Source organism: Lathamus discolor, chromosome Z (assembly GCF_037157495.1).
Source record: "Lathamus discolor isolate bLatDis1 chromosome Z, bLatDis1.hap1, whole genome shotgun sequence".
Taxonomy (NCBI): Eukaryota; Metazoa; Chordata; class Aves; order Psittaciformes; family Psittacidae; genus Lathamus; species Lathamus discolor.
Genome location: NC_088909.1, coordinates 27999540 through 28016053, shown reverse-complemented (window position 1 = coordinate 28016053; position 16514 = coordinate 27999540). Strand labels below are relative to the sequence as shown.

The 16514-nt window shown below is 37.5% G+C and overlaps 1 protein-coding gene across 1 annotated transcript in view; it reads right to left on the bottom strand.

Annotated features, from left to right (window-relative positions):
- Positions 1–849: 849 nt before the first annotated feature.
- Positions 850–16514, bottom strand: part of PCSK1 (proprotein convertase subtilisin/kexin type 1) — a 30030-nt gene continuing 14365 nt past the window's right edge. Inside the window, exons 7-14 of the mRNA XM_065663088.1 lie at positions 16000–16172; positions 13534–13746; positions 12289–12389; positions 10927–11160; positions 9289–9446; positions 7192–7325; positions 5140–5301; positions 850–3757 (exon numbers count right to left, since the gene is read on the bottom strand). Coding sequence (XP_065519160.1) covers positions 3395–3757; positions 5140–5301; positions 7192–7325; positions 9289–9446; positions 10927–11160; positions 12289–12389; positions 13534–13746; positions 16000–16172 — 1538 coding nt within the window. The 3' untranslated portion in view covers positions 850–3394. The remainder of the gene's footprint in view (positions 3758–5139; positions 5302–7191; positions 7326–9288; positions 9447–10926; positions 11161–12288; positions 12390–13533; positions 13747–15999; positions 16173–16514) is intronic.

Below are 16514 nucleotides of genomic sequence, written 5' to 3'. Positions count from 1 at the left end.
ATGCATGATCCGTAAGTCCTCAAGATATTAAAGCTTTGGAAAGCAGACTGGCTCATCTCTGCAGTGTTTGCTCTTGATGTCCTTTCAGCTTAACAGTGGGAGAATGAGGTTTCATGAAGGTGGAATTTTCTGGTTATTCTGTGCATCAGTGCAGGTTAGAGCCCATGGAACACCCAAAATTGTGTGCATGGACACATGGTCCCCACAGAGCCCACTCCTTGGTACAGGCCAGCAGACAGGTACACTACAAGGCAGCTCTCCACAATTATTTCCAGTACATAATGGTCTATAAGGTCTTGTTTCTCTACTGGCTTGAAATACAAGCAGTGGGCGGTGGGGAGGAACAACAAATATTTTAACTGCTCCTGCTTTGATGCAAGAAGGTTGTCGTATTTAATGCTGAGCCCCTGTATCATTCTGATGTATTATTTCATTATAGTGCTTCTGACACACACACCTTTATGTGAAAAAGGCAGAAATTTGTAATTAAGAGCTACAGGATCTTAATTACAGACAGTGCTGCTGTCACTGATGTCTGCAACAAATCTTACTTTGGCTGCAGTTGTGAAGAGTAAGCACTCCAGTGTTCCTGGTGAAGAAATCCTCTGCCATTCATATTCAATAAATCACACACTTTCTCCACCCAATCCCAGGTTATTTCTTCAAGCCATTATTTTTAATTCTAAACTGTATTTCCCAGTCCTTTTAGGTCAATAGCTTGACTTTAGCTTATCGTTTTCTTTAAAAATGTTAAGACCACACACTGAGCTCTGCTAACACACTGTATTAAGTCACTGGTAGACAAATCTAACATCACATTACATACATGCTACAGTTGCTATTGGAACATGCCTTTTAAAAAATATCTTTATTGGATGAAATTGTCTCTTTCCCAAGAAAAATCTGGTTCTTCAATATAATTTATTATGCCTTTTAAAATTCTGTCTGTTCAATAAAATCTTTGCTATATTATAAATACCTGTAACGAAAATATAATCTAAAATTCTGAGAGAAAACTTTTTTTTTCCCTTTTACATTTTTCACAAAACCCACACAGGCACCAAGGAAAGACTAACAATAAAAATAATTTACTCCTTTACAATCTACTCTGTGTTGGAAACATTCAAAAGAGAGATTTTAAACTTGTCCTCTGATGAAACTTTGGCTACAACGTGGGAACTAATCTTAAAAGAAAGGAAGGTCTTATGTTTTCCACCCGTTTTATCTGAAAACCTTTTCCAAGGCATGATTTAGTGTTGCTAGTACTTTCCTTGCTGTAACATACCTGAACGAAGACTGGTTAAAACCACTGTTATCTGGGGGAACCAACCTCTGAGTTTCAATGCACACGACTAAAAGTGGTCCTACCTCTCCAGATGGGAATATTTACCATGGAGATAAAACTCCTAGTTCTGAAAATGAAACATTAGTGGAAGTAAGTTAGTGCTCTCACTCTGCAATTACAGCAATTAGACATTTTTATGGTTTTGCTTGTTCAGTAGTTATAAACTGCCAGAAAGCTTGTATATGTAAGGGACAGCAGAAGAAAGCTTTCTGATCTGGACCACTTGTGGGGATTTTTTTTAATGACTTCTCATTCTAATCAATTTTTTTTTTAGTAGAGAGGGAATGATTCAGTGTCAGAATCATGGAGCTGTTATCCTTGAAGTATGGACAAGAAATATGGACGAGTTATTAAATCAACTAAGCTAAATCTATCTAAAGCTGGTAATAAAGCACACTAAGCCCATGATAGGCATGAAACTATCACAAAGAAAGAATAAGCAGAGATTTTTAAATCTCCAGTTTGGAAAGACAATTCTCAAAATTGTCTTTAGAGCAGTCCCTTTTTCCACAGAAGATGACCTAAATATTGTTACAATAAATAGATTTGCCTTTAAATTACAGAATTTACTGGGAAGTATGAAAAATCACTATCCAAACTGATGAATTGTGAGCAAAAAGCTAAATTCCTGACTTAGAGACACTTGCATCATCTTTTAAAGAGTAGACAGTGAAGGAGAATCAAATATTCTAGAGTGTCTGGAAAACACATTTCAGTAGTAGATGAGAGAGAAAATAAAGTAAAAACCATTCAGCACTTGTTTGGATTATCTTAGGCACTGCAATGAGAAAAATATCCCCTGGGAATCTCCATTTCCTTGTTCTAGATCCCCATTAATTTCTGAGCATCCAACACTGCATTATTTTAATTATGAAAAGCAAAATAATATGTCAGTCTTGACTAACTTTAGAGAGCTTTGTGTGGAAAATTTCTGACTCCATTCTTGGAGTATTTTTTGTATCTCATACCTCTCCCCCTCCATTTTGCCTTAACTTCATAGATACTTGGGAAATGTTACAATCTATCCCAGACACTCCAAGATCCAGTCTTTAAGTGGGATCTGCTGGTGCAGTTACCCTTTCTATTCCACCTCCGCTGCAGTTCAAAGAAAGGACAAAGAGATCCCAGCTTCATTGTCCTGACTACTGCAGACATAGGCATCTCGTTTATATTACTTACTTTTAAGAATCTAACTGAGGCTCCATAGGTAGGTGGCTGGTCTCCAAAGCTCATATAGTTGATATGAAAAGATCAGTACACCATCCAGATAATTAAAAACAGCATAAAGACTACCCAAGTGCTCTGAAGTGCTATCTATAGGAGCCTCTATCCTCATTAAATATAGCCTAGAACGACTAGGCTCATAATACAGGCACTTCACTTAGGTAATTAAAGTTAGGTGGCGAGAAGGCCATCCTCATTTGGGGATATTTTATGCTAGTGTCTGTCTATATTCTAAATTGTGAATAACTTCATCAGTGTCCACTGATGATCCAGTTCAACTCCAGCCTCTGAGTTGCTCCTTTATGGGAGAATAGAAGGGTAAGGGAGCACTGTTGTTTGGAGAAGGAACATAAAACCTATGATGGAAGCAGTACTGGCTACACATGTTAAATCTGCAACAAATTCCAAACATAAGACTTCAATATTCGTTAAAAATCCAGGGATGAGAGTACCTCCCCATAGCTCTGGTAGTTTGCTTCAAAACTGCTTGGTAATTCAAGTTTCGAATAGGGTAGTAATGTGAAAATTGTTTAAAATAGAGCATTCAAGTTTTCAGGGGAATACTACTGGATTTCATGCCTGAGGGGGCAAATCTACTCTTGATGGTAATGAAGAAAGGCTTTGAAAAAAGCTATTACTAAAAAGCATCAGTTTACTGGCTTATACTCCCACACACTTTTTTTTTTTCTTCCTTGATATTTGTATTAAATATGAAGCAATCAAAGCAGCAATCACACAACTAGAGCATACAACAGACTTCTGAAAAAAGCCTACAAGTGAAGTGGGGAGAATGAATATATCCAACTCAGTGACAGACCCTATAGTTTAGTTTCCTTCATTTATAATATCAATCAAGGCTTGCAGCAGTCTATCATCTCTATGCTTGTATGGTTTGGCATTGTAAAAAAGATCAATGTAGTCACTGTACAGACTTTCTTCCGAATCTCTCATCTGGGAGGGCTTGTTTAATTTTTCGAGGGCTTGATAGAAGTGCTCATATGGAATGTTTAACTTCTCACTTGCAGTCTTCTTTGGCAGTCGCTTCTGAGCCATCTGTCTGTTAAAAGCACTTCGCAGTAAATGTAGCATAGCCTCTGATGGGATTTTATCTTCTGCTTTGTCACTGCTACTACTGGTATTTTCTGTGACATTGGGTTTTTCACGCATGTTCTCTTGTGTGGTATGGTCCTAGAATACATATTAGCATAAGAAAGTTAGGTGACAGAGAAAACCAACTGGATTCAGATTTGCTCTGGTTATCTATTTCTATCTGTGTGTGGGTATATGCTGTTTTTTCATTCAGGAGCCACTTAGCATCTAGAAAAGAACTAGATAATTGCAAGAAAACAGACTATCAAAGCACTATATAAACTGTCAAATCCCTCCACCACACATCCAACGTAGGAAGTTATAAATTCAGATTCCACATTGGCAGGTTACAACATGTCATTTTATAGCAGGATTTGTCCCAGACTTAAGAGATACTTCTGTTTGTACTATGGGAGACAGGTCCTCAGCAGTGTAACTGAAGGAAGCATATGCAGTAGTGATGGCAGCTCTGATTGTGTCACATACTGTTGTGCTTCCATATAACCTTCTCTGCTGGTAATCTCACCTAAGAAAAGATAGTGAAATATGGCTAACAGTTGGCCATGACATATACCTTGGAAACCCTGGAAGACTAATGCCAGACACAAACGCACAGAGAAGTTGGTGAGCGGCATAACCTTGTTTCAACAGTGTCTATTATGCCTCCTATACTGACATATTTCTTCCAATTTATTTTCATGTACATGGCTGCTGCACCTGCGGACACTTATCTAATGTATTTAAAGATCATAATCATGTCTCCCCCAATCTTCTCCTTCAAACCCAGCTGAGGAAGATTAACCCCTCCATACTTTATGGACATTATTGTGATTATGTAATTAATTAAGTATTCTAAAGATGTTGACATAATCACGTGTTGTGAAAATGTACAATACTACCACCCTGTGTATCTAGAAACAAACTGTCACACTCAGAAGCCTGGAGTTTGTTTAGAGCACTCTACCTGATATGTAAAGTAAGAGTGACAAAGGAGACAGCAGCAACGCATCCATTTAAGCAGACCTTCTGAATCAGTGAATCCCTGACTTTTGTCATGTTTTCTATTACTAACTTCCTTCCAAACATCCTGGGAGCACTCCAGCAGGCAAAGCTCCTTCTGGATGTGACACTTGTTCTCACTAGAATTACACAAATTTAGTGTGTCTGTCCAAGGTGTCTTCCTCCTCCTTGTACCACTCAACTGCATTAGCTATTGAGTTTACTGCTTTGGTAACAATATCCTCTTGCTTTAGTAACAATATCCTCTTACTATCCTAAAACCCTTACATATTGGCATATGAAAACAAAGACTAATAAAAATACCAGTTGTGGACATGGACAAAATTACAATACAAAACTCAAAAGTAGTTAGGGGCTAGATGACATAAATACAGAATGAGCACAGATCTTCCTACTAGGAAAAAAAAACATTTTCTTATAAATTTTAAAATAGATAGGGAAAAAACCTAACCGCATACTACCTCTACAAAATCTGTCATCTTCTCCACTCCTCTTCTGTCATTTTGCACAGCATTGTAAGATGTGTATGTACGTGGCTGCTTCATATGTTCAGGCTGTGTAGCAGTGCCATGCAAAATCAATTTCCAATTTACAATCCTTCCTTCATTTTCTATTCTTCTGGACTAAAAGACATGCATGGCATTAGCACAGGTTCTCAGGACATAAGAAGACAAAACAGGACATTTGATTGTAAAATAGACAGAAGTGACTAAAATAAATTATAAGGCTTTCAGTATCTAAATTAAGACAATTATTTATAAGCATAAAAGAGATATATTAGAGACAGGATATATCAGAAAGTGGGATTTAATGCAATGGTTTAACTACTCCAAATATCACACTTTGATGCAACATAATTATTAATCGTGTGAGCATCAGTGGAATTTTGTTACAATTAACATTAGAATGCTAAAAATCACTGAAGTAGTATTTTGTGTTATTATTATCTATTCACTAGGCCATTCCTTTGCAATTTCCTCACAAAAGTTACCACTGGAACAGTAATTTGGAATAATATTCTGCAGAGACGTACAAAGCAATCTGAAAGACAGCTTTAGGTCCATTAGGTTTGGCAGTGGTATTTTAGCAGTAGAAAACCGAAGAGACAAGTACAGAGACTGCTAAAACTTTATTTTACCAAAGCTTCTTTCAGAATTTTTGCTCTATCATTTAGTGACTGAAGATAGAGACTGAAGCTCTTCTTTCCTAACAGAAGTCTATACCAAAGTTAACACACACAGCTCACACAACTAAATTATGAATAACTTTGTATGGGAATCTGTGATTTCTGCTTATTTCAGGAATCACAAAACACTACAAGCTGAAGAAAGAGTACATGATATCTTGAGGACAAAATGCTTGGTTTATTATAAGTTTCAGAAAACTCTCAGTTGAAAATTGAAAGTGAGAGATAATTGCAAACAAAATGTTCTAAACTTTTTAAAAAAATGCATTATATTGATTACAAAGAGCAGGGTATCTGTAATCATGGAGTTATCTATAAGCCTGCAGCAATACCACTACACTGTTGACACTGATATTTACTTCTACTGCCTTGTCCATCTGCGAAGTACTAGGCATTATCCTCCTGTTTACAGTCTGAGGCTAATAGGGACTGGAGGTTCAGTGTCCGCTAGGAAGCATTCAGTTTCTCGCAGGATCTGACCCCTAGTGACAAGCTTATTAACAGACAACTTCAGTGAAATCCTCCAGCGATGAGTGTGCTTGATCACTCTCTCTTTGAAGAGAATGATTTTTCAGTTGCCTATCAAGCAGCTTTATTCTGGTGTCTTGCTGTTGTAATCCATATCCCCAGGTGGTCCTAGTAAACTTATTTATTGCCTATCTGTAGATTCCTTGTCTTTAATCCTTAAATGCTGTTCAGCAGTAATTACTCTAAGAAAGAAGTTAGGGAAAGGTATATACCAGAACAGCTCTCTGAGGTTCAACTAATGAATTTCACATGAAATTCATTAGTTCAAAAAGTTTTGAACTAATGAAAATTATGTACACACCAAGAAAAGACTAGACATAGCCTGTGCTCTCTTCTACAGAAAAAGAAATATTATTAACTAAATAATAGTTAATCATACATTGATTACATATTTCACTCCATGAATCATAGAAAATTATATGAAGTGATTTCTTTCATTGACATATAATGTGTGAGAAACACAGGCATGAAATTTTTTTGACAGGTACATGTTGGTGAAATGAGGATGGTTCTTTGCATTTATGTAAAGATCATGAAAATTTGACCCTATCTTTTAATCATAGAATCCTAGGATGGTACAGGTTGGAAGGGGCCTTAAAGACCATCTAGTTCCATCCCCTCTGCCATGGGCAGGGTCACCTTCCACTAGATGAGGTTACTCAAAGCCCCATATCTTTAATACAGATGGAGATTTAGTTTGAGTGAATTCTTGTAGCTTGCTTAATGAGAAGAGTGGTTAATGATCCTTTTACCTGTGTTAGCTTCCAAATGTAGCTAGTTAACATACAGACATACTTACCATATCAGTAATTCTTAGAACCCAGGTGCCTGTTGGATTCTCTCCCCATGTGTGAACAGACATGAAGTCCCAGTTCTTAAAGCCATTGGGAGATCTATCTCTCTCTCTCTCAGCCAGTAAGACAGTGCTGGTCCCTGTATTAGTGCAAGATCAACAGCAGTGACTTTCATTTGTAACTGCTTTTACTCTTCACGTTGCTCAGCTTGCACATTATCTAGTGCACAGATAACCTGGAAAATGCACTATTGCATGGCGTGTGGAACAGGAAATGTGCTACTTCTGATCAGTGGTTCCTTTAGTTATTTTCACAGCAGTATTTAACAGCATAAAAACCATCACATTAGATCATGAAAAAAGGTACATCTTGCTTAGTGTTCAATCTCCAACACAAAAAAGCAGTGGATGCACATAAAGAAACATAAGAAACAGAGGTCAGATGCAATCAGCCTTTTACACTGACAACCGGTTCAAGAAACTTCTGAGATAGAAGTTCGGAAGGCAAACCAGTTTACACAGTATTGTGAAACCAAAGCCTTATCCTGAATTTCACAGTTGAGATTTTTAGTGTGAGTTATAGCCTGAGAGTTCAACAGGGTGAAAAGAATTTGCATTGATATTATAACAAAAATATTGCAGTTCCCAGAATATTTCTGCAGCAGAAAAGATCCTGCTGCATATAGTATGAATTTTCTTGTGCTTTTCTGCATATAACCGGAGAGCAAGTGAGTTATATTTACATAATAAGAAGCAAAGAAGCCCCAGGGAGCCTGATCACAAGCTGTAAATATATTTAAAGGTAACACCACAAATGAAGAGAAGGAATGACAAACATTTGGTAGCACTGTTCTACAGAAAAGGGGAAAAACAGCAAGAACCAAGGGAAAAATAGTTGAACCATGAAGGAAACATGATAATATAGTGGAGGCAGCAGCACTTGACTATCTCAGCTAAACTCTTAGAAATACATACAAAGATGAAGAACATATTACTTTTGTCAGTCTTTCAAAAAGAGGTGTTTTTCTAAGATGAAGCCATGCTTCCTACAGATTAGCAACAGAATAGTGTTCTGGCAGAGAAATACTTCTATAAAAGTAGAGTAAGAGTTACTATTGCTGTCATCTCCATGATGTAACTACACACAGCCTATATATTTACTCCCAAACTAAAACTTATCTAAGATGGAATTATATTTGGAAATACCACCAAGAGACAAGGGTAAAACACCTCACAACAACATTGCTCTCAAAGGAAAAAAGGTAGACTCAGAAAAGGAAGAATTAAGGTTAGGCTTAAAAGGAATCTCAGACAAGGTAGGGTTTTGAAATACACTGCATGTACAGTATCTTAACCCTGCTCCCTAGTGAGATCCTACAGTAATAATACAAATGAAGACTCTAGTAGTTTATCTCTGAATTACTAGATTAGCCATTAATTTCAGTAAATTAGATCAGCCTCATGTTTAAATTCATACCTGAACACCTGCCTTTCTCCTTCTAACACCAGTTCATCTAACACATCTTACTCTCTACCAAGTTGTTCATACTAATTCTCTTTTTTATTTTTCTTCTCCTCATGGTGTTTTTCTGGGCATTGTCAAGATGGCTTGCCATATTCTAACACATTTAGTATAGCTGTACAAAGAGACACCATGTTATTAAATACACCAGTGGGAAGACACAGTTACACAAAATCTAGGGAGTCAGATTTCCTCAGTTTTCCATTAGTCTGTTTAATTGTAGTAAGGCTGATAAGCACTATTGAACTGTAATTTGCTGTCTGCCAGGAACTCTCAGTTTTTATAGGCCCTGCTGCTACACAAAAACCTATTATAAACAGTGCCTTCATTTTCTGAAGTCTCACTTTCAAACCTTTTCTCACAAATAAACCCAGAACACATGAAGGCTAAAAAAGGGTTTCAGAGAACCAGTTTCCTGGTTCCCAGGGTGCTTTGTACTCATGCTCTCCCACTGGAGGTCACTACATTTGTCTGATGATGTATTTAGCTCTTTTTAAACCACTGAAGAACACGGAGGTGTTTTTTAAGGAAATAGATGTTACACACCACAGCAACACAAAGCATGTAATTGCCTCCTGTACCTGCTGGAGATACCAGAGTGACATGAAGATCACCTCTACGGGAATACTCAATCGTTGCCTCCAGCTGCACATGCTCCAGAGATGCAATGAAGCTTTCTTGACCCTCGCAGGCTTTCGTGGGAATTTCAATGATGACTTCCTCATTTGCTCTTAATAACCTGGCAAAATTACAAGAGTTCTTTGATTGTGCATAGAAACTTTTGATTCTGGATCATTATGTTAAGTGCAAATGACACACTTAACACCCATTTCAAAATTATAAGAAAGAAAGAAGTAAATACAAACTGTACATTCATTATTTTCTTGAATGCTCCAGTAAAAGCCATGGGGAGCTCTGGAAGCACAGATAACACTTAAGTGGACCAAATGATAAGAGCTGCTTAAGACAGACTTGTGCAACATACCCTGGAAGCAAGCAAGTCCGACAACCAAGTGTTTCTATCAAAACTTTGTTGTCCAGCAGAGACTACAGAATACCAATCTTTGCATCACATGACTATATCAGGCTTAGACTTAGTTGCCTCATTCAAATATTCAGATGAACTGCTATCATGGAGTTAAACTACTGCAGCAGGCACAGCTGTTTTAACCTTTTGTAGTCAGCACCATCCCAAGAAAGAAAAGCTAACATCTGTACATTCTCTGTACAAAGAGCTACTATGCAAACCTCCCCATGTACAAATTTCATTACTTCTAATGAGAATGAGGTATCCAAATCTCCACATAAATTATTCCAAATTCAGAATTGTGGGATCTTGTTTTTATAATGTAACATAGAGGACTGCAATATACATATATAAACAGAAAGTATTACATACATCAGCACTGAGTCAACACTCTTTGGAAAGGAGAGCTCACAAAAGCAAATTGGTAGTGAAACAGTATAAATAATAAGGTTACCAAGAAGTGACACTCCAAAACATAGTAATATATTTCTGCAGAAAGATTTTTAATGCACTCACACAGTATAATTTCAATCTTTGAAATAGCTGTGTTTTTAATAGACAACAAATCTGTAAGCGAACAAGTGGAGACAAAAATTATATCCTTCTTAATTACAGCTTAGTGACTAATTATAACTTACCTGCATGTTGAGCTCAGTTAGGCCCACTACGCTGGGAGCACTTCTGAATGTGGCTAGTAAGTCTTTTTAGTGAGCCTTTAAGATTTGTGTTTCATAAGAGATGTGCCACATGTGACTAAAGCTCAATCTATCACCTTAACTTCAACATGTACTGTTGCCTACCACAGAAGAATTGCTAAGGCCTATTACAGACTTTTAATTTTTTTAAAATCCCTGGGAGTCTTTGGTATCTTTTTACCCATCTTCTGACAGCATTCTAAACATTCATAGCTTACCTGATTGGTTTCAGTCTCACAGCATCATCCATCCATACAACGGCTGCACAAGCAGATATAATTATCTTTGTTACAGCTTCATGCTAGCAATTTCCATCAGTCTTACACTAAAAAAAGCAAGCAAAGAAATGCTCCTTGCCTGCCCCTGACACAGTAAGGCAAAATTAAATGAATCAAAAGAGATCTCTTAGTCTGGTTCAGAGCAATCTGTGCAGAATACTATCTTTCAGGCTTTAATAAAAGAGATACAAGCTTTATTACTGCAATGCAAATTCTTACCTTGGTTTAAAGCTTTTGTCTTTCACAATACACTCTCTCTTTTCTGGTACACCTTTCCATCTTTTGGGATCAGCTAAATCTACCAACGCATTGGCGTTGAGTAGTCCAAACCCAAATCGACTGTTGACCATTAGTCCTGCTCCATTCCTTTTCCATCCTGGATTTCCAGCCAGTGGATCATATTCTGAGGTCCACACTACCAAGTGCTGCATATCCCTCCATGTTAGATTTGGGCTGTTGAGAAAATGTTCCTCGTTAATTGTTTCAGGGCTATTTTTTTCTCTCAGTTATTATTATAGGAATAATAGTAATATATCAATAATATTATAATATCAATAATAATATAATATTATTATTAATAATAATTACAATTATAATAAGTAATAACAATGCATCTCAACAATAAAAATAACAATGTGACCATTATTAATAATGATCTAATTACGTTATAATTATTATTTAGTTTGCAACAGAATGCAATTTGAAGGTATATGGCTTTCCATTATTTAAAAATATACAGTGCTTAAAGTATACATGCTTATCCTCACAATGCTTCTCCAGGAAGACAAGGTTTCTGTGTAAATAAAGAATAGTTATCTAGCAAAATTGAGAGTCAAATTCTTCCAAATTATTCAGGCATTTCAGTATGTCCCATCAGTCTTTATGGGACATGGACTTTGAAAATTAACTGGGTATTTGATTCTATCTGTTGTTAACTCTATGGCCCTACGCATCTTGGCTTATGCCATCAAAGGAGTATGCAATGGGAACTGGAGCTGAACCCACACCATTCAAGCACTAAGCCTACGCCTTGATGCATGATGTGTTTTCTGTGAAAAAGCCATTGTCTTGTCTTATCCTGTTCTTTCTTGTCCTCTTTTAGTCCTACATTCTGACTACCAGCCCTACAGGATCTGAACCTGCCTGCTCCCAGCCTGCTCTGACAGTCAAGGTTGGGTACTTTCCATTTTATGTCTCAGCAGCAGCAGCAAAGCTTCAGGAAGTTGACTAAAGACTTAATTTAAACTCCTCCAACCTATTGTCTTCAAATCATGTTCTGATACATGTGCAACCTCACTGCTTTGAAGTGCAATTGACAGAATTCAGTGAACAATTGTGGCCAATGCACGAAATGGGACTAAAATTCCTCTCTCATCACATATGACTTATGTTGGTTCTTCTTTGCTTAGAAGGTGTTGAGGCAAGTAGCTGCTTATTTTTGTCATCAGCCTGAGCAAGTCTGACTGACAGAAAGTGGAGTTGCAGCATGAGATGGTGCCACTTCATGCAGACAACACTTCAGGAAAGATGGTGGTGCGGCTGAGAAAGAGGAGTTTCAGAGGTAATTGCGTGGCATCTTACTTTGCTTCCAGTGCCAAGGCAAAAATTCCTGCTGCCAGTGGTGCAGACGCAGAGGTCCCAGTGTGAGTCTCTGTACATTCATTGTGAAGATCAGCACTTGTCTGACAGAAAAAAAACAACAACAGAAAAAGACTGCATGAATAAACAGTTGTAAATACAGTCATATCCACACTCACAAACATAACCATATATCCTTTACTTGGTGCACATCTATACATTCCTCATCAGCACAAAAGTGATGGATGCTTAAATCTGTTCATATTTCAATCCACTCTTTTTACTTCAACTATAATTTTTGTATCAAAACGCTTTGTGTTGGAACAAAATACTCCCACACTAAGTATCTTATTTTATTCTCAGGTTTCACAATAAGTGTTTCAGGCTTACTGGTGAATCATAAAAACAGATCATTGTGTTGGGCCTAGAACATTTAAAATTACTGCTTGCTAGAAAATTATTCATAGGATTAGTATTGGTGTTCTGCTCCCTCTTCAGCAGAAGAACTATAATTTGCAATGAAACATGTGCTTTATTTGGAAATTAAATACCAAGCTCTTCTACCCATGTATCTACATCTCAGGCATGAAGAGAAACCACTTAGGAAGGATACATCTCCTGGCTAACTTGGAATGACATTTTAATCCCCTTCAATGTAGTTTATAGTAAAATTAGCATCCACCAGGGCTGAACAGAAATTATAAGTACTTCAACATGATTTTATCACATGAACTTTCTTCAGTACAAGTTATTTCTTGCACAGTAATGAATGCATGCAGACTGATATGCCTATTTGCTGAGTACTTTTTAACTTTCGCTAGCAGTACTATTGCTGTCACATCTTACAAAAGGTAATGGCAAGGTATACAGAGATACTGACTCACTAAATTCAAAGGTTCTTTTTGCCTTTCCTCTAAAACTCCTTTCATTTGCCCTTTCTGAAGAATGAGACTATATAAAGCTTCATGCAGAGACCTCTGCAATACAAACAGCAGGCAAATTCAGCATGCTGATTTAACTGGATCAACACAATGATTTTGTTTAGCTATTGCTAACAGTGGAAGACGTTCCAGGAATGCAATCACTTTTTGAATCATAAACCCCTCTGTTTTCTAAGGTAAAAGCACTAAGCATGTAACACATAACACAAAGCGGATACTAGAAAACAAGCATTTAAGAGCTCTCGCTTGCTATTTGCATATGAAATATATTTTTATGTTTGTCCTGAATCTGGTAAAAACAACCTACAATTCTTTGGTCTGTATAATCCCCACTGCTGTATGCTGTGGCCAGAGTTGAAGAGCACTTCTCTGCATACCAAGGAGAAAGGCCCTGCTGAGAAGCACTGCTAATGGAAATAGTGTAGATACTGTCAGTGTAACCATCACAGTCACAGTTGTCACCCTGACGGCCTCCGTTCCCAGAAGCCCATACGAAAATGGAGCCTTTCCCATTTCGGCCCTAGAGAAAATGGAAATGAGCAGTTATCAAAGAGATTTTGGTCTCTGTAATGTACTCTCAACAACCCCTCCCCCCCAAAAAGCCTGACAAATAAAACATTTTCAGATAGAAAAGGATGGTTTTCCATGCGCACTGTAGAAGACAGAGACAGAAGAAACCAGCTACTTGAGGCATCCTACTACACACCCTACAGTACATATCTTAGTTTGACTGGTCAAGGGTTAGTGTTCCAGGTACAGCAATTTTCCTCAGAATAGGCTTTTACGTTAAAAACTGAATCTGTATTCAATGGGTAAGTTTTCCCATACACTGATGTTCTAGTTCAGACTATTTCTATGAAAAAAAGTATTTTTCTTTATTTTTTTTTTTTTAAGAAATGGGAAGTAAAAACTTATGTATTTCACTTATTTCACTTGCCTTTTCTGCAATCATGGAGGTATGCATAAACAGTATGAATGATGTACACGATAAGACTTTTCCACCAATTCCATTTTTTTGTAAGGAAGCCTTTCATGGTTGGCCTTTACTTGCTGAAACACAGGATGCCAGCAAGCACATCTCACTGAAAATCCTCTCTTAGAGGCCTGGGGGCCAGCAACACCAGTCTCCAGATGTAACCATGTTCATTCCCTGCTCTGGTCTCCAGTATGTAAAGAGGGGGCAGCAGCTAACAACTGATGCTGGCAGCTGACAGCATGTAAAGTATCAGAGCTGTTGTAGAGGAAACATGTATTACCTTACCCAGTCTTAAGCTGTGCTAGTCCTTCAAGGGAAAAAAATTTCACATGAAGAGCAAAAGTTTATATGTTGCTCATTATTGGTTTATGCACATTCATTAGAAACAGCAGTTAAATACAGATTTTTATCATCCCACTCAGATGAGATTTGAAATTATTCATGGAAGTGTTAAGACATTTGCAGTACTTAAAATACCAAAAATAAAGAAAAAGCAAACTGCACTCTTTGTGATGCAACCGTTAAAATGGGAAGAACAAGCTATGTCAGTTACAGAAAATTAGATCGTATCTTACATTGAGAATAAAGGCTGTAGTCCAGAAAAAGCACTGGTATATGTAAATACTTGCTTTGGTTTCACTTAAGAGTACTGCTAATACCTCTTAAGACACTTAAGACTAAGCATACAGGCCAGCAATGAAGGTGCCAGGGATGAAAGTCACTGGTCACCCCAACTCTGTCTGACTTTAAGCCGAGTGGAGATCATCCAGATCCTTGCCAAAGCCTGACGAATGGGCAAATTTGCTCCCCTTGAGAAATAATATGAGCTGTGAAAAAAGATACTTTCTTCACCAAAGAACCTGCTTTTTCAGAGTAAGCCCACTGAACACTTGCTCCCTAATTATAGCCTTTAATTCTCCTTCTTCTCTTGCTGCCTACCTCTGGACTTAGATCTGTTTATCGCCAGCCCACTCCTCTTGGTCTCCATTCTTCCCTCAGAGTATGCCCATCAGCTGTCAGACTCTTCTTTCTTCTCTCCTTCTGTCTGCTAATGTTAATTGCCTTTCTTCCAAAACCCATTCTTTTTGCTTCTGTCCTTCAAGCTTCCCTCCATCTCTCTCCTCTCTCATCTCTGAATCTGTCTTCCTCTATTAGTACCTGTCTATCCTTAGGTATCTTTTTACCTCACTGGCAAGAGCAAGGCAGTATTAATACATCCCCAGTAGCTCTCAGTTTGTACCCTACTTATCATCCAACCAGATCTAAAGAGGACAACATGAAAAAGAACTGTAAAAACATTGTTTCCAATTCTCTTCATCATGCATTTTTACTATCTTCCTTTTAACTGGATCATGATATGCACCAATTTATAAACTAATGCAATTAATACAAAACAAGCTCAACCACAGGGTGCAGAAATGCATTGCTATTTCACACAGCAAAATACGTACAAAGCAGAAATTTTATATTGAATTGTATAGGCTTTCAGTGCAGAAATCCAATTACTGTTCAGTGCAGAGAAGGGTGGCAGGGTGAGACAAAGGCAGAAAAAGTGAGGATGGAAAAAGAAAGCTTATCTGTGGAGAATAACAGCTTAAAACCAGTTAGAAAGCTTCAACGGTGCTTTTCTGGCTGGTAAACTCTCTGATCTGTACTATTAAAACATATCTCCTCCTTTTTAAATACACTTGAGCAAAAAGAGCACAAACCATGGTGGGTTTTTTTTCCCTGGTGTCAACCATTTTATAATTCTGTTCTCTACCACATTTTACTCTATCTTTCTCTTAAGCATCGTACCTTCTTTATTCCATACTCAAAAGCCTTCTGTGCCAGTCTCCCAGGTCCCTCTACAGTTTTACCATCATCATTAGGGCCCCAACTTGCGCTGTAAATATCGACATGCTCTGGATTGAAACCAATTGAACTGGCTTCAATAGCATCAGTGACTATTCCATCCAGCATTCGTATACCTTAATGAAGAAAAAGAAGCAGACTCTATTTACATTCTGTTCCCTCCTTTGTTAACCGTGAAGTTTCCAGCAAAATTAATATGTCACTACTCCAAGCACAGCCTACTGTTCTTCATGTAAGCAACATTCATGTCAGTGTGAAACAGTACACTTACCCATTATATGCAGAGCTCAGTGCTCTCTACAAACATTAAAAAAAGCCTCTAAAAATCTTAGTTGACTACTATTTACTTCTATCTTTCTACATAAAGCCAAGATGTTTTCCTTACTCTTCCTTTTTCCTATTGTATTGAGCTCTTCCTTTACTCTTCCTCTCTGTTAAATCTGTAACAAACTGAAACT